The 18,857-nt window shown below is 42.7% G+C and overlaps 1 protein-coding gene across 2 annotated transcripts in view; it reads left to right on the forward strand.

Annotated features, from left to right (window-relative positions):
• LOC138303899 (piezo-type mechanosensitive ion channel component 2-like) overlaps positions 1–18,857 on the forward strand; it is a 733,706-nt gene that overhangs the window by 655,646 nt on the left and 59,203 nt on the right. For both annotated transcript variants that reach the window (XM_069243434.1, XM_069243435.1), the window contains 4 exons: positions 5,701–5,889; positions 9,822–9,914; positions 14,080–14,249; positions 15,547–15,663. In XM_069243434.1, the coding sequence (XP_069099535.1) occupies positions 5,701–5,889; positions 9,822–9,914; positions 14,080–14,249; positions 15,547–15,663 (569 nt within the window). The remainder of the gene's footprint in view (positions 1–5,700; positions 5,890–9,821; positions 9,915–14,079; positions 14,250–15,546; positions 15,664–18,857) is intronic.

The raw sequence follows: 18,857 nt of genomic DNA on the forward strand, positions 1-18,857 counted from the left end.
AACGACTGATGGAGAACCATCATTCCATTTTGTGTCAGGAAGTGCAAGCTCATTTGGCAATGGGACTATCTAGGGGGTGTCCACACTACGAGTAGTATGTGGTTGTTATTCCCACTATTTTCTGATGCCCAAGAAGGACAGAGGCCTTCATCCGATTTTAGACCTGCACCCTCTTAGGGCCAGATGTATCAAGCGATTTTGCATTCGCAAACGGTGCGAATTGCAAAATTTGGCCGTTTGCGAATGCAAAAATGCCTTTCAGAATGTATGAAAGGCATTTGCAGTGCAATTTTAAGGAATCGCTAAAATAGCGATTCCTTAAAATTGCGACCCCATTTAGAGAAATTGCGATTCTCTAAATAGGAAATCGCAAATAAGGAATCGTTATTTGCGATTTCTTAAGCACATTTATCAAGCATTTCCTAAATGCGAATTGGGCATTTAGGAAATGCAATTACCACCAACAAAAGTTTGGTGGTAACCATGTGCTAATTTTAAAAATGCATTTTAAATGCATTTTTAAAATTGAAATGTAGTGCACACATGCCCCTAAGGCATGTGTGTGCTTCACATGTCGTAAAAATATTTTTGGGGTGCTGCAGAGGGGGCCTTAAGCCCCCAGCACCATGGGATTTGCATTTCCTAAATTGCGAATTCCTAACTGGAATTAGCAATTTAGGAAATGCAAAAACATTTGCAACAGGCCCATAGGTGCAAATGGGGTCGGATTCTCTATTTGCGATTCGGTAATAGCATTTGGGAATTTTAAGAAATCGCTATTACCGAATCGCAAAATTCATACATACCATTTTGCATTTCTTAAATAGCGATTTCTTAAAATTTGCTATTTAAGAAATGCAATTTCGTTTTTTGATACATCTGGCCCTTAATGCCTTCCTCCGAAAGAAACTGTAAAAATGCTCACATTGGCCTAAGTCTTGTCTGTCCTCGGCCCGAAAGACAGATGGTAACATTGAACCTTGAGGATGCCTATTTCCATATACCCGTCCTGGCAGCACATCAGCACTTCTAGTGGTTCTTGGTAGGTCAGGAGCACTTTTGATTTGCTGGGCCCCCCTTTGGTCACACCAGTGCCACTTGGGTGTTCACAAAAGTGATGGCGGTAGAAGCAGTGCACATTCGGAGTTTAGGGCTCCCAGTCTTCCCCGACCTCGAAGAGGTGGTTAACCACCTCCATATTACAGTGAACCTCCTGTCATCTTTGGGGTTTACAATCAACGTGCTAAAGTCACAGCTGACTTCTTAGATACTCCTCTTCCTCAGAGCTCTTCTGGACACGCTTTGGTTTTGTACCTACCCCTTGGGAAAGAAAGTCCGTTCTTTCAGCTTTAGTCTTGGATTTCAGTGAAGTTGACTTTGAGGCCGCTGGACCTGGTGGCATCCTGCATCCTGCTGGTCAAGCATGAAAGCTGGAATATGGCACCTATGCAGTGAGATCTGAAATCTCAGTGGGCCCAACATCAAGTGGACCTAGACTGCAAAAGATTTGCAGTAGTGGTTACTGGACTACAGTTGGGTCTATGACACACCCCTCTGTTTTCCCCCACCCAGAGCTGATAGTGGTGAGCAATGCATTGCTTCAGGGGTGGGGTGGCCATCTGGAAGTGGTGGAGTTCAGAGGCCTCTGGTCTATGGCAGAGTCAGACTCCCAGTTCCTTAACAACCATCCGAAGCTCAAGGCATCCATGTTGCAATGAATGCCTTCCTTCCATCCGTAAAGGGGAGGGTGGTACAGGTTCTCACAGACAGCATCGCCATGTGGTACTGCAATAAGGGAGGGTTGGAGTCATGGACTCTATCACTGGAAATGGCTGGATCATCAATAGATCTAACTGATAGTGAACCACCTGGAAGGATCTTTGAATGACAGGGCAGATGAACCCACCCTTTGTTGCCTTTCGGATCATAAGTTAGACTGAGAGGTGGTGCAGGGTCTCTGCTGCAAATGAGGAGAACCTTGGTTCAATTTGTTGGCCACCACTTAGACGTGCAGTGTGAGCACTTCTGTGCATTGCAGTGATTGATGTCATCTTGGCAGTTAGGCGACCTTCAACAAAAACTGTATACGTCTGTCGTTGGGACAGGTTTGTGGCTTGGTGTTGTACTCAGTGGATTGTCCACCACCAGGCAAAGTTATCTGAGTTTTGCTGTTTGTTTTATCCCTAGCCTGGCAAGGCTTTGTTCTGGGAACAGTTAGAGGGTATCATTCTTATCATGAGAGCATCTTACTTGCCTAAAGTTGTGACAAAGTTCCACATTGGTCAAAACATTAGCTTGCTGGCATTCTATGCTTTGCCTCACCCTTCTAAAATGGATGAGAGACTCCATCACTTGTACCCCTGAACAGCACTGAACTTTTACCTTGCTTGTGCCAAAGAACACTGGATGGATGATCAACTTCTCGTGGGGGTTCTCTAGAAGGGAAAAAGAGAGAGCTGTGCGGAAGAGAACCATTTCCCACTGGATCGTGCTCTGCATTAAGATCTGCTATGCATTGGCTAAAAGGCAGCCTCTGAATGATTGTGTACTCATTATACCAGGGCTAAAACTACTACCACTTAGCATGCGGAGTCCCTGTCCTAGACATTTGCCAAGTGCCTATGAGGGATTCCCTTCATACTTTCATGAACCACTATTGTCTGGACAGTCAGGTTTACCGAGAGCGGAATTTTGCCTGCTCGGTTCTGCAGGACTTTCTGGTGTTAGTCGATCGACAGACCCACCTCCAAATAGGTGCTGCTTTGGTATCTATTGAATAGGTGAGTAGTCAGCTGCTAGAATTCTCTATTAGAAGAACAAGTAACTTGCCTTATGTGGCACTTTTTCTGGTAGAGATTCTATCTAGCCGTGAATTCCTAAAAAAAACTCTCCCATCTTCCCTTTTCTGTGGTTGGTCCATTTTCATTAATAAAATCAGTGGGAATCTGCACACTTGTCACTCCAATTTGCTTTTGAGGTTCTTCGTCAGTGGACAGTCTCGAAAGCAACTGACATCTGTGTGCGGGAGTGGCAACTATGTAGGCTCCACCACACCATTTCTGGAGCAGAACTGTATCATTGCGGAGCTGTACAGCACTACTTACTGGCACACAGAGGTGCGGCTGAAAAGTTTCTGTATCTAATCTGACACCTGCGGAATATTAAAAAGGTGAAAATTCTGCAGACACATAGGCCCATATATATGGCCTGTTTGTGCCATTTTAGCATATATTTTTTTAATGCTAAAACAGCGCAACGTAACTTCATATATTTATATTTTGACGCTAGACCAGTCTACCGTCAAAATATTGGAGTTAGCTTTGTGTTATGGAAGCAACAAACTACCTTGCGCTAATTAGATGCAAGGTAGGTGTTCCCGTCCACAACATGGCACTAGCCCCTACTGCCTAATTTATACTCTTGTGCAGACACAATACACACGGAGTAGGCGGACCAAACACCATGAAATGGCCCACAGGTGCCCACCCCAAACCCCAGCAACATCCCCACCCACACCAGAGGGACACCATAGGATGAGGAACCCCATCCTGGGCAAGTATAGTTAAGTATTATTTATTTTATTTAATGTGTTTTTGGGGGCGCCCTGTCTGGCACTGGGTCTTATGGCCTTGCCCACACTGGTCCCCTGTGCTGCCCATTGTGGTGGTGGGCATGACTCCTGTCTTTACTAAGACAGGAGTCATTTTTGGGTGCTAGTGCGTCAGAAAATGACGCTAGGCTGGTTAGTGGCATATTTATTGCTGCTAGCCACCCTAGCATTATTTGTGACCCACGAGCGCCTTCTACCCTACTGCCATCCCCCCAGCTAGCGTCTTTGTTTTAGACTCTAGCCTATACTTACCGCCAGCGTCCACCATTCCATAGACAAGGCGGACGGTTGCCGCTATGGAATGGCGCTAGCCAGTGCTAAGGATTGTACTGCAAAACTGCGTTAGTGCAGTTTTGGAGCAAAAAATATAAATATGGACCATGGAGTCTCCACCAGAAATAGCGTCACTGAAGGTAAGTAACTTGTTCATCGCCACCTACAACACCAACTACAGTACCTACGTCCTACAAACCCACCTCCAGCCTACATCATTTACACCCTACTCTACTATCCAAACACTAGCACATCATTTGTCCCGCCCTTTATTTTCCCATGTTCCGGGTAAAATGCCTTTCTCAACCAACAACATTTTTCTATGGCTTTTAAGATGAACAAGCTGCATCATAAGTGATGCAGTGTACTCTTGCCCGGTCCTAACCTCTTCTCCATGGGTCATCCCTCATTCTGGCTACTTATTGCTGCCTCTTCAGTATCTAGCGATATCAGGAGGGTTTTATGGAACTTTTAGAAACTTGAATTAACTACATCAAGATGCTCTAAAGTGCTGACTGTGGGATGGCAGTAATCTCAAGGATCTCACAGGATTCTTATTCCAAAGGTTGACATCCTTGTGAACTGTCTTACTCTGGGCCAAGATTTTGAGCCAAACTGCCAATGTCTAATTACATCTAGCTTGTAAAACAGTTGTGGTGTTTGCAGTTGTAGGATAGCTGGAAAGTCACTTTTATTGGTTTGTGGGCTTGCCTTTAAAAATCTGCTTGCTTTCATTAGTGAAAGGCATGCATACATCATGCCTTTTCCAGTGTTTAGCCCTCCTCGAGCGCATCGACCAACTACTGAAAACATACGAGGCTCGATGTTTTCCGTCTGGTTTCTGGACTACATTTTCTCTTTATTTTGCAGCACGATCTCGCTGGGCAGTAGTCAAGCGCTTTGCATGACATTGATCCTGTTACATAGGTAATTGCACTTTTGCCGGTTACATATATATTCACACTTTTGCCGGTTACATGGATAATTGCACTTTTGCTGATAGGTTTCACTGCGAGCTAACTTTTATTTCCCTTTGTGTGTCTGCTTTGCACTGATGGCAGCTGTTGGCTCGCTTATGTGAAACTTTTACTTTTCAGTTTATATGGCAAGAAAAGTCCAATTAGTTATGTGGAACTGTGTTATTTTTCATTTTCAATTTATGTAGCAAGAAAAGTCAGGTTAGGAGTTTACAATGCTAATAGCTCTAACTCGAGCAAACGCGAGACCCATTGCATTGCAAATGCTTATTCTCCATTTGTAGATCTTGTACCAGGCTAAGTCATTCTCTAAGATGCTTCTTGTGAATTTGTTTTGTTATAAGTAAATAAGAAAGGCATCCACTCCCTAAAATGATAGTAGCGTAGATTAGAGGCAGTAATAGGGTCATATGTATGAAGGTCTCAAAATCTATGTTTTTGTTGTATCAGGAGATTAAATCTTTCCACCATGTCCCATTACAAGTAGAACAATGAACTGTAGCAAAAGAGAAACGTTTCATTTTCTTGATGGTTAATTTTGAAATAATAATCAATGAAGACATATGAATCATAGAGCCATATATACGAACACTTTTTCCCATAGACACAGAATGGGTAAAAACCTTTGCTACATCTGGCCTATAATGCCTTAGTAATACATAAGAATTTTAATGGTGTTTTAGAGAAATGTATGCCTAAAATTGCATGATGTATGTTTGGAACTTTGCTGAAATTGATTTTAGATGTACTGACCAATCGTAAATTAGCCATTTCACGCCGATATAAAAGGAAAGGTCAGAAAGTAAATAAAAAGATGAGCTGTATGTTTTCTTCCCTCAGAAATATCCCGATCCATCAGGACAGAAGAAGAAAAAGGTGGTGAAATATGGGATGGGCGGAGTTATCATTTTCTCACTGATCTGCATTGTGTGGTTCCCATTGCTGTTTATGTCTCTGGTGAAATCCGTGGCAGGGGTCACCAACCAGCCGTTGGATGTTTCTGTTAAAATAAGCATCAGTGGTTATGAGGTATGTTCGTCTGGAGGAAAAACAGTAGATTTAACTTAAATCTTAGACCAAGAACCTTAAAACGCTCACCGGTTGCCTATTAGGAGAACAATTGCTTCAATAAGCACAGCAAACAATTGATTTATTGCAAATGATCGAATTGGGCTGAAAGGTTTGGGAGGAAATAGAGGTTGCTGAAACTGACAAGGTTTCCCTGGGAATTACTCTCTCTGTTTGAAGAACTTTAACCATGTTTCCAAGGAAACACAATGGCCAGTGCTAAATTGGATGGTGTAAGTGTGGCAGGTAACAGGAACCATTTTCTTGGTCTAAGTTCAACAAATACTCGCAACATTAATTGCTCTACTGAAGACATGCTCTTATTGTTAAATTGTATGTAAAGTATGTTTTCAATTACATTTTCATACTTTACCCTTTAAGAAAGGCAGCTATGACTTATAATTAAATGATGCACAAAAGAGAACTGGCATGCTAGACCATATGATCGCCTAAACTTCATCATTCTCAACTCTGTTATGTTAATGTTTTATGTTCATCTTATTTTGAGCATTATTTGACTTCATATTATCTTTCATAATGATCCCAGGGGGCAAATTCCAGGCATATTTTCTAGAATTACAGATAAGAGACACCATTTCTTCCCACTCTGGGATCACTTATGTAAATCTTATAGTCCGAGTCCTCTACTGTGTCAGACGTTCTTTCCTTCATCTTGGTTTATCCTTGCACACCATAGCACATGCTGCCTTCAATCAGAAAGTGTTTCAGTCACCAGAAGCATTAGATTATCAAAAAAGTATGACACAATTAGAGACAACCTTTACTTCCTCCTCTTGTGTTATGTTTGGTGGGCTTGGTATTCCACCTATTGTGTTAGGTTGGGTTGGCTTAGTGATTCCTATGATAAGCATCTTCATACTATCTTAAATCCTTTACCTTTGCGTTCATCCCGGGCAGTACAGCTGAAGGACATGTGCAGATCAGGTCTTCACATGATTATGTGAATTACTTCTATACACTGCCTCAAAAGTCAAAAACAAAAAGGCAATCCAATAAGGAAGTAAGTCCCAGTATAGAAAAACATTGCTGAGATTCCATCTCTAAAAAATTAGATGGAGTCACATTTCTTCTTCTTAGATCGAGGGTGCTGTAATTTATTATTAAAAGTCTCTTAAAACAGACCTCCAGTGCACTTCACGTGGAGAATACCAAAGTATAAAACTGTATGTTATGTTATGTTTAATAGATAACGGTTTCATGTTACTCCATGATCCCTAAATTTAAACTTAAGACATAGAGAGTTAGAGGATTTCTGGTTTCTCAACTTTTACAAGCTAAAATCCGATCTCTCTCCACTTCCACACAAGATAGTGGTGCAGTGACAGCTCTGTGGCTTCCCTCTAGTGTATACTTCAACTAGTGCATAACCTGTAGTTTACTCAGGACAAAACAATAGTTCTTGAGTTTATATTTAGCAATTGTGTCCAGGACAATCAGTCATGAAAATTTACATTAGAACCATTTTATACAAATACCGTAAGACAGTACAATATTAATATTTTTTCCTACTGAGCTGATTAGGGGAACTTTTTAATACGGCTCGAAAATATGGCTAGAACAATGAACAGTAAATTTTCAGTGCCAGAGGCAGTACTCTATTCAGAAAATTGAGGTAGAACGCGACTTCATCCACTAAGGGAAAGTTTACACATTTATTCATGCAAGAAGCATTTTTTTTTGGTTGCCATTGAAGCAGAACAGTGTGACCCACTCAGACCTGGAAGTTATCTAATCCCTCAGTCCTCAGAAAATACCTTGTTGATCATTAGAGCCTAACAATCACTCTTGGTTTACACCAGAGTTCAAATGTATCTCTTGATCACTTGATTTACTTTCATTGGATATTAGAACCACTTGATCTTTCCTATTTTCGAATGGAGGCCAAATGTGTTGAAGATTCTCTCTCGTGGGTGCCTGTAAGATGGGTTTAAATGTCTTTATTCAGGTCTTCTTGGATAACCAATCAGAATTTAGCAAAGCTCCCAGCATCCTTTTCCCTCACAAACAACGTCCTGTATTTCTCTTATCCTTCCCCCCAGAATCAAGGCCAGCCATGAATATAGCAGATGCCCTCCATATCGGCCTCCAGAGACTGACTGATGGAGGGTGTAGGGCACTGTGCAATCTTTCACTCAGGACAACTATGTATCCATGCCACATGCCACCAAGTGAATCTGTGGTGTCTGGGGTTGTGCCACCACTCCAAGGCCAGGATTGTCTGAACGTCAATGAACCTGAAGGTCTTCAGGGACCGCAAGGCCTAGCTTTACACTGCAAAACGTTAAAAGCCTCCTCGCTAGGACTGATTCAAGTGGCGGTACGCATGTAAGGTTTGATCCTGGTCTCACTCCTGGAGTCGATGAAGCTGCTGTAGAGGCTGGTCTTCATTGCAGTCAAAATTGTTGGGTAAGTTGAAAAAGAAGCACAAGAAATGCAAGCTGGATTGACACTCTCAATCGCAGAGTCACACCTTTTGATCTTGCTCCCGAAGTTGGCTGACTTTGGAGCCAGTCCTACAGCTGGTTAGAGCACAACCCGAGTTTTTAGGGGCAACAGCCGCATCAGACCAAAGAGCTCCGTGCAGCCATGATCTGGCTCTTTGGATCCATACCAGCTCTCTCTGTTGCGCCTTCCAGTCCTAAGAAGCAGAGAGGCATCCCATCTGCAGTACAGCAAACAGCTTTGCCCTTGGCACCAGCTGGACCCTTCAAGCCCGATTTGACTCCAGCACCAATCTCGACCACTCTTCTGGCATCACAATCTATGCCTGCCCCAGGCACTTCAACGCCAACTCCATTGACACAAGGGGAGGAGGTCCTGATAGTTCTCTCTCCAGTCTGAGCTCAGCCGACATCACACCCAATTCCACCCACAGTGCCTCTTCCCCCACCTGATTTAACACCTCCACAAGGGAGAACACGCACTCTGCATTACCTTTTTGGATCGGACTTTTGACAATGACTGTGAGCCAGGTGATGAGCTTACCATTGGCATAACAAAGGCACCCGCAGTGCCTGCGGTGCAGGCATGGGCCCTTTAGCTCCAGCGGTGGCCCTCAGCACAGTATGCTGCTTGTGCGGCAAACCCCTAACTGGGTCCGGTTGAGTGGGCCCCCTCAAGGTACTTTGCAGTGTGAACGCCTCAAGTTTCGTTACACCACTGGCACTTACTCAATCTTACCAGGTTAATAATTGGTACGAGGACTTAGTGAGAACCCTCTGAGGTTAATTTAGTTTCACTTTACATGTGCTTTATCCAGTGCCAGTAGAGGCCATAGGGGTGGAAGATAAAAGACCTTCTACAACAGGCAGACCAAGCTAGATGAGCGAGTCAGTGTGCGTGAGTGTAAGACTGTGACAGAGAGTTTCTCATTAGAGGAGGGAGCTAAAGCTGGCTTGTGCATCACTGCCCCCCCAAAAGAACATTATGGACAAACTCTTAATTAACCGTATACACTCGGGGATGAAGGCTAGATGTCAAGCGAAACTGTGAAAAATCTTGTTTCTCAGTTAATCACGTCTGGACTATGGGGCAAGCTTTCAGTGCTTGGACATTTTGTCCGAGAGGGGAGTGTCAACTACTAAAGACTGTGCTTTATTTTACACTGCACTACTGCTGCTTATCCTGTGTCTGTTCTGTGTGTGATTGAAGCTTGAACTATTTATGTGTACGTCTCCAAAGACGTCGGGTGTGTGTGTGTACGTGTGTGTGATGAAGCGTGCATTGTTGCTGCACATGTATCTTTCCTTGTGAGTGAGGATGCTGCTAGCGTTTTGTATCACGTCTGTGCTTCTTCAGGAATTTGATAAAACATTTGAAGTGCACAAATGCCCATTCTTTTGGCCCTGCCAATGATCGTTTTTCTTTTACAGCCATTGTTCACTATGAGCGCCCAGCAGCAAAATCTGATGCCGTACACTCAAGCAGCCTACAATGAGCTTAACTACCGCTACGCCTTGCACCCTGTAAGTAAAGACCACCCCATTTGAGAAAGATTATTTATTTGAGGTGTAAATGGTTCAAATTTAGGAGGCACAGCAGAAGCTACAAATTTGGGAGCCAAGAGCAGCACCTGACAAAGCATTGATCCATATCCTACAAAGCAACAAGCAGGTTAGCAAGCCTAACCCTTTCCATGGGGCTTGGAAGTCATGAGGCGTTCACCTTCTTTTGGGTGTTGAGGGAGGAAAGAATGCAAATCTGTAACCAACCTATAAAGTCACTTTCCACTCCAATCTCTGCATTTTTCTGTGTATGTGAAGCATAATTGTAATATTATGTTCTGCACGGCCTTAACACAACTACAATGGCAGGATGCATTTTTTCCCCTGTTATGTTAAACACCATTTTCATACTGGTATTTACTTTTCACCCAGTAGCTAAAAGAAGTTTGATGCCACTTTCAACATTGATTGATACAGAAAATACTATTGTCAATGCATTTGTTCTCCCTCTATCTTGCGTGTACTACAACCGGGGTTGTACCCAGCCCCTATCTTGGAGCTGTAAAGCAGGCAACCAGTGTCATGCAGATGGTCAGAGCAGTTGTCATATTTGAAGCGTAGGCTGCCACTGCTCCTTTTGCTGATACTCTGCCCAGTTGGCAGTGTATGTTAAATAGTTCTTGTGAGCATGTGATGTGCATGCACATCAGAGTTTTACTAGTATTTGTTATTTGAGTTACCTGTACATCTGTGCTAACTATTACATTACATAATACCCCGGTGGTCTCTCCAACTACCGGCCTGTCACAGATTTACACTTGATGGGCTGGATGATTGAAAAAGTAGTCTGTGCTCATCACCAAGATCTCATCATTGCTGGCTGTCTTCTACATGACTGCCACTCTAGCTTCAGATCATGCTGCAGCATGGAGACTGCTACCTTACAGATTGTATCTGATGCCGTCCTGTTTACAGATGGTGACTGTCCTTGCCTCCTTGGTGGACCTCTCAACTGCCTTTAACACAGCTAACCATCCAACCCTCATCGACACTCTATAGTCTTGAATAGGATTCATTGGCAATGTCCTTCATTGGAAATCCTCCTGCCTTTCACATTGACAAGAGTTTGTTTATGATGGGCACCACCAGGTCCCAAAACATCTGTATCACCTGCAGAACCCACCAGGGTTCTATACTGCCTCTTGTCATCTTCAACCTGTAAATGGAGCCCCTTGGGGCTCTGCTCACAGATAATTGCCTCAAGATTCTATAATAATCTGATGATACTCAACTCTTCCTGTATGTCTCCACTGCTTCAGACATCCGACATCTCAAACACTTTCTGCACCTCATCCAGACCTGGATGTCCTTGCCTATCTGAAGTTCAACCCAACCAAGACAGAATTCCTGTTATTTGCCAAGAATAGCAAGCATGAAGTAATGCATACCTTGCTGACCGTCAACATGAACCTTGGCGGCTTTGAATCACAACTTCCAGCAGTAGACTGAAGATAAGAAGTATAAAAAGGAAAGCTCAAGGCAACAGTCCTTTCTCATCAATGTAACCAGGATCTGGAATAACCAGGCACGGTTTGCGGGCGGTAAAAGGGGTGGGCAGCATGTGGAGGGGGGGAGGGTGCAATAAAAAAATATACAATAATAAAAAAATAAAACTTTCCTTTTTTCCGGGTTGATCCATTAGCTCTGTTCTGCTCCATCTTGCACAGGCTCCCAGCCTGCCCTGCGTCCAATCCTACCAATGCTCTCATGCTGCTGGCAGCATGAAGCAGCGGTAGGATTGGACAGAGTGCCAGCCAGAGCGCTCTGATACAGAATGGGAGCCTCTGCCTGCTCTCTCCAACCCGGAAACGCAGTGTCGGGTTGGAGAGAGTCTAGTGAGCATGTATGTTTGGCCGGGCTGAGACGGCCAGTCAAACATACATGTGCACTGAGGGGAAGTGCTGTCCCCCTGTCACGCCTGTGGCCCCGTCCCTTTTATAGTAAAAACATAAAAAACTGAGGGGCATATTTATACTCCGTTTGCGCTGAATTTGCGTCGTTTTTTTCGACGCAAATTCGACGCAAAACTAACTCCATATTTATACTTTGGCGTTAGACGCGTCTAGCGCCAAAGTTCATGGAGTTAGCGTCATTTTTTTGCGTGAACACCTTCCTTGCGTTAATGATATGCAAGGTAGGCGTTCCCGTCTTAAAAAATGACTCCGATGCATATGCGTCGTATTTATACTCCCGGGCAAAAATGACGCCCGGGAGTGGGCGGGTCTAAAAAACCCGCATTAGCGCCGGATTTTAGCGCCTGGGTCAGGGCAGGCGTTAAGGGACCTGTGGGCTCAGAATGAGCCCAGAGGTGCCCTCCTCTGCCCCCAGGGACACCCCCTGCCCCCCTTGCCCACCCCAGGAGGACACCCAAGGATGGAGGGACCCACCCCAGGGACATTAAGGTAAGTCCAGGTAAGTTTAAAAAAAAAAAAAGAATTGTGGCATAGGGGGGCCTGATTTGTGCCCCCCTACATGCCACTATGCCCAATGACCATGCCCAGGGGACAGTAGTCCCCTGGGCATGGCCATTGGGCAAGGGGGCATGACTCCTGTCTTTGCTAAGACAGGGGTCATTTCAATGGGGGATGGGCGTCGTAAAAAAATGGCGCAAATCGGGTTGTGGCGATTTTTTTGCCTCAGCCTGACTTGCACCATTTGTGGACGCCCATACGCCATTTTCCCCCTACGCCGGCGCTGCCTGGTGTACGTCGTTTTTTTCAACGCACACCAGACAGCGCCGGCGGCTAACGTCATTGAATAAATACGGCGCCCGCATGGCGCTTCAGAATGGCGTTAGCCGGCGCTAATTTTTTTGGCGCAAAACTGCGTTAGCGCAGTTTTGCGTCAAAAAGTATAAATATGGCCCTGAGTTTATTATGTTTTTACTATAAATGTTTTGCAGCTGCTGCTGCGGGGGGAGGGGCACCTCTCTGCCAAAGCAGAGGAGCCGCCCCTGGGAATAACATCTCTGTACCCATAAGGACCGTTTGAAAGCTGCTCCTATTTAGGAATTGAAGACGTGCCTAATTTAAAAACAGTACATCACAGAGCAGTAGCAAGCCAAAAAACATAATTCTCTCCTATTGTTCATTGACTTTAGGCCTGCTTTTGACCGTGTACAGCATGCTGCTGCCTTTTTGACTACATTCACACTATACAAATGGTCATACCTACATAAACACATATGTACATGGCTGGGCTCTCCCTGGCTGAGTCAGCATCATAGAGCCAGGAAGCAAGCAGACCAATTTGCTGGTTCCTGGCAGGGGTTTAGACTGGAAAAAAACACTTTAAAGGACCTATATCAGCTCTTCCAACCCTAAAACTGACTTCCTGGCTTCAACCCCATTATGAATTATAGGTTTCCTCGGAGATCAGCCCAGTTTCGCTACAAATAAAGCAGAGGGGAAGAAAGTACTACCACACTCTCCATGGCCATGTCCAATATAAACGTGGTAATATTTAATTGGGTCTTCTAGCTCCAGTGTTTCGTTCAATACTGTTAATTCCAGGATATTAGCACAGTACTATACATTGCACTATGGTGCCAAGGTGACCCTAGGGTGTCTTGTATGATATTTCTATTCAAGGTAAATACCCATTGCAAATCTGAACGTAAGGACAACCGAACAAGGTTAAGCTGCAGAAGAGGTAGAATTTTGCAGCATTTGCACATTTTACACATAGGAATATTAATCACGATTCTGCTTGCGTCTTGTTTGTCTGTAGTTTCATTTGGCTTTAAGATTACACACAAAGTCAGATCATGCTGTGGTGGGTGACCTAATGTTGCATGAAAATCTACTAGTGTTTGCACTGTAGTGTTTGCACTGTTTGTTTCAGCACTGCTGTGCCTCCTTTGCATAAATTACCGGGGGCTGGGGCTCCGCCGCATGACGGGATTTTGGTGAAATGTTTGATAGACAATTTGCAACCGAAAGTTTATTGGTGCTGCTGTTTCCGCTGTGTTGTGCTGCAAAAATAACACGAGCAGGCATGTAAACGTGGTGAAACTGGGGCTATGTTTAGAACATGTTATTATGCATCTATAAAGGGGTATTGTACTATGCTACAGTGAAAAGTACTAACACATTTATATTGCTAACATACCCATCTTCTTCCTAAGTCTGCAATGCAGTTTATAGTGAACTATATGCCAGAGGATATCATAATCGCTAAAATAAAAAGCAATGCCAGCTTACTTTGGAGCATCAGCCCTGCCAGTCGGGAAGCGATGATCGAGGAGCTCTCCAATTCCACTCAAATATATATCGACGTCTACTGGACCTTCCTCAGGTAATTTAAATATAAAGTACATGCAAACATGGCGAGCTGGTTGTAAGTGAGGTGAGCACATTGCATTTTGTTAATATGTAAAGGTATATACCAGGGCAAGGACTCCTGAATGCTTTGCAAAATGGTGAAATGAGCAAAAATAGAAAAATCAGTTTAAATATCTAAAAACTGATGATCATACTGAGTTAGTGTCATCACAGAAAAAGCAAGATGTACAAACTGATTGCCATGTATATTTCACAGCATGAAGAAAAAGAGATAACTTCATCAGTTGCAAAACGTGCCTCCAATAAAAGGGCCTTTTAGAAGTTTTTCATAACCAAAGATAAGCAGGTATTAATCCATAGGATCAGTACCAAATTGATATGGAACCTTCTTTACAAGACAGGGATTGGGCTTCTTATGTAGAACAAATGAGGTATTCCGTGACAAAATAAAAGGTAAACATCTTAGCCATCAGAGGTTTCCAGCATAGGACAAGAGCGGGGCTGCATCTACAGTCAGTGGTAATTCTAAAAATCTGGCAGGGATCCATCCTACCCTATTGGATCTATCTTTCATATTTCTGTTTTGTCAGGTGGGTTAAGTAAGCTATAAACGTATATTGAAGAGCGCCTGGCATTCATGGTGAATGGACTGAGTAACTGTTGGGATAGCAATCATACCCCATGTATTGAGTTTGCAATAACCAGATGGATTCCAGTATGCACAATTGATTTAAGAGATATTGATAACCTTGTGAGGTGCTTTATAACTGTATATGTGAAATCACACTCCTGACATTAGAAGGAGGAAATAATCTCCTAAATTTCTTTAAAAGAAATTTGTTGACTGACAGAGAAGTACTATGTCATTGTACGTTTCGGATGCAAATAAATTCTACCATCTTCACAGAACATCCTCAGTGTTCACCCAAAAAATCACAATTTATAACTTAGAATGTTATTAATGGTTCTGGTCTGTAAAGTAAAAAAATGTTGGTTTTGAGGCACACAGTCGGGATCATTTTTCAGACATGCAGGAAAAGGACTATTCCGTCCAATTGAAGGTTCTCAGCTAAAGGAGACATCACAAGAAGGCTGCCAAAACGTCCATGTGGAAGAATATGTTCATCCCATTCTCAGTTTGTAATGTTTCTGATGACTATACAAGTTAAAAGAATAACACAACCACGATTGCACTAGTTGTTTCACTGTAAATAATGTACATTGTGTCATTAAGGGCAGGTGCAGTGTGGTATCTGGTAATGTTTCTTGGTTGATTTCTTTAGAGAATCTTTTCCTTGATGTTGTTTTAGGAATGCATCCATTGTGAAGAGCGTGGAAGCATCTGGCAAGTACACTGTGTGCTATGAAGAGAAGTCCATCAGAGACCAGATTGTCCACATGCTCAAAGGAGAAAGTTCTGAGCCCATGTAGGTGTTCCTTCAGCTTCTGTATGTACCTTCCAGATGATGAACTAAGCAGTTTGATAAGGTGCACTGGGAGATGTCTTTTCTATTGAGTAAATCATGTTTATTTCCAGGTTTTATATATGGTTTAAGCTTCGCAGTTAACATGATTGTAAGTACTCTCAGAACCCAGTTCTTAAAGCCATTTACTGCTGTAAACCTCGCTTCATGGCTGTAAATGTTTTATGCTTGTCACGCATCCTCAAAATTATACTTGGCATGCATAACTGTAAATGGTTTTACTACCGTATAATTCTTCAGGATTGGCTTTCATAGATTTACATGTTTAAATCTTTCCCATCGTTGAAGCGGGAAGCTCCATACATACTGAGTCAGAGAGAAAACAGTTTCCCAGATAAACAACTACAGTAAGTGGATGTGTAGTAGTCATTCGCCCTCATTTGATAAGGCCCAAACTTTAGCCAATGAGGTTGAGGGGCAATGAACTCCACTCCTCCCAGAGATCATTACCGCTCAGATTTTCGGCGCACTTTGTGAGTGCTGGGAGTCTCCATTGAGCCCTGTACTGTTCGCTACATTGCAATCTCTGTGTGTTTTCTGGGTTAATCCATTCGCTATGGAAGTTTTCTCCTTGAATGTTTGTCTTTGTGGGTTGTGGACTTGGTTTTGCCCTCACCTCCAGGATGTTGGATTCTTCAAGGAAAGTCTTCTTTAGGCCATGTGGAACATTTGAAATAAGACTCCATACAGACCCACATGAGTATAAAAGAAAGGACTGGCAATCCTGCAGAACATTCTCTTAAAAACGCTCCATGAATGTGAGAGCATAGTGCTATAACATCTCAAGAGAAAAAAAGCTCCCTCATCTGTGGAAGAGTAAATCAGGATTGTTGCTTCCACCTCTTACAATATTCACAAATGTAACATGGATAAGGAGGACATTCATTCTACATCAAGAAAGTCTTAAGTCATGAAACCCCCTGCTAAGGTGCTTAATAAATCTGCAGAGCAAGCACCTAGAAAGGCTAAAGGGAAACATTCCTCAGCTACTGCTGTGAATGACGCGTCCTGTTATGTTCCTGCCACTGTTTTCATTTGAGATGATTTCGCTATCCTCTCTGGCACCACAATCATCCAAAGCAATTAAGTAAGTCCTTGTTAGCAGCATCATCATACATGAAGCCAGAATAATTGTTGAGGACTACACTGCTGACAGGCTCATAGTCGATGACTCCACTGACTACAGTCCTGTTGTTGAAATCCCCATTGTTGATAGCGCAACGATTGATAGTCCCCAAGTCAGCTGTGCTACCTTTAATGGGCCCCTCCCTTTGACAACACCACCATAAACAGTTTTAACTGCAACTTAGTTGATGGTATCACTGTTAGTGCGTCAGACCTTAATAAGTATACTTACAAGGGGACGCAAATAGGTTGATGAACCTTTTGACTCACAATTAAGAAGTTCTTACCATAGCTCCAGTACATAATCAACAATCATTAGTAATCAATAAGATCAATAATCAATGGAGTCAGTAATTGTCACACACCATAACGTTTCAGTCACGGAATAACCACAGCTTTAGTAAAAGTTTAGTAAGTTTATTTCCCTATATTAACAATGCTAAGGTCATGTAGATTAATCTCAATATCAAATGAAACACATATAAAAACAGCACTGGTTGTCCAAAGCGGCGGAAGAAACGCAATCTAATCAAAGCTTGCACTACAACACATTCTAAGGTTAAAGTGCAAACCAATAGCAGAGTCAGCTGCGACCAAGTTATAACATACATGAAGTTCACCAAAATAATTTGTCAAACATCTGTCCCTGTGATCGTCAATCATTTGTGAGGGCCCTTAACTAACGTCAGATTAGCATCAGTATGTTGGGCTTCATGCAAAACAATTTAGTAACACAAATTCTGAAAAATATCTTGCTATGGTTCTATCAAAACAGCGCAGTTGGTACCTAGAAAGAAAAGCAAAAGTGCATAATAATCACATTTCAATTTATACCTATCCTCAGCATGGGTCAGCAAAGCAGAATCAGTCTTCGTCCTCAGGTCATCAGTCGATCAGCAGGGCATCAGGCTCTCACTCAGATATGAGCCCAATGTCGGGATAAATATCTCTCAAAATCTGAATACGTCTCTCAAAGTCTGCATCATCATCTTCTAAATCTGTCTTCTTTCTGTGGCGTTGTTATATCAAAGTCACCTAAACTATCCCCTAATTCTCTATTGGTCGGTTAATCTATGCTCATACTTTATCCAATAATATTTCTATGTCAAATCCATGAATTCTAATATTTCTCTGTTCACATACAGCTGATTGGTCCTCCTTACGATGTTCTCATCATCTGGCTTGTCAGGTAACAATATTGTTGCAGCTTCTGTACTCTAGTCAGTATCTTAATTGTTCTTGTCCTGTGAAAGTCAGTCTCACACATATTACACATAAAATGTTACACTAGCAGGAACATCATCTCCTAGCAGTCGGTTCTCACGAAAAGCTTCTATTAAGTACATTCAACAATACAATAGACATTTCACAGTTTAATTCACTTGGTCAGCATTTTTATTAAATGCTAAGAAATACAGCTTCTGCATGAGGCCTGGCAAAATAGGCCAAGAAACTCGCTAAATTAAGGCCTACAATTAATAAAGCTAAAACATACTTCATAACCCTTAAAATGACATATTACTGCATTAGTCTAACACATATTTAATATTTCATAAGTATTAATCATTAATTAGTATATTCCGTGAACACTGATGACCATTCTTCAAGGTCACATTTTCAAATGCTTGCATTATTTTTCTACTTTAATTCATTTTCTATATAAACCCATTATTCGAAATACATAAACATTCATTAATAACTCTTATTGAAACACCTGCACTAGCATCACCAAGGACACCAAAGTCAAACGCAGTAGAAAATCCTTTAGCAGAAGCCTGGACTGTGTAAGCCAGTGGTTCCCAACCTTTTCACTTCTGTGGACCCCCATTTTAGCATAACTGGAACTCGGGGACCCCCACTGAATCATTTTTGGAACCCGAGGATCCTCACTCAGTCATAACTGAAAGCTGGGGACCTAATATGCTAATATTATTTAACTTTCGAAGCCGTCGCGGACCCCCTGAAGAGGCTTCGCGGACCCCCAGGGGTCCCCGGACCACAGGTTGGGAACC

Source organism: Pleurodeles waltl, chromosome 7 (genome assembly GCF_031143425.1).
Source record: "Pleurodeles waltl isolate 20211129_DDA chromosome 7, aPleWal1.hap1.20221129, whole genome shotgun sequence".
In the NCBI taxonomy this organism is placed as follows: Eukaryota; Metazoa; Chordata; class Amphibia; order Caudata; family Salamandridae; genus Pleurodeles; species Pleurodeles waltl.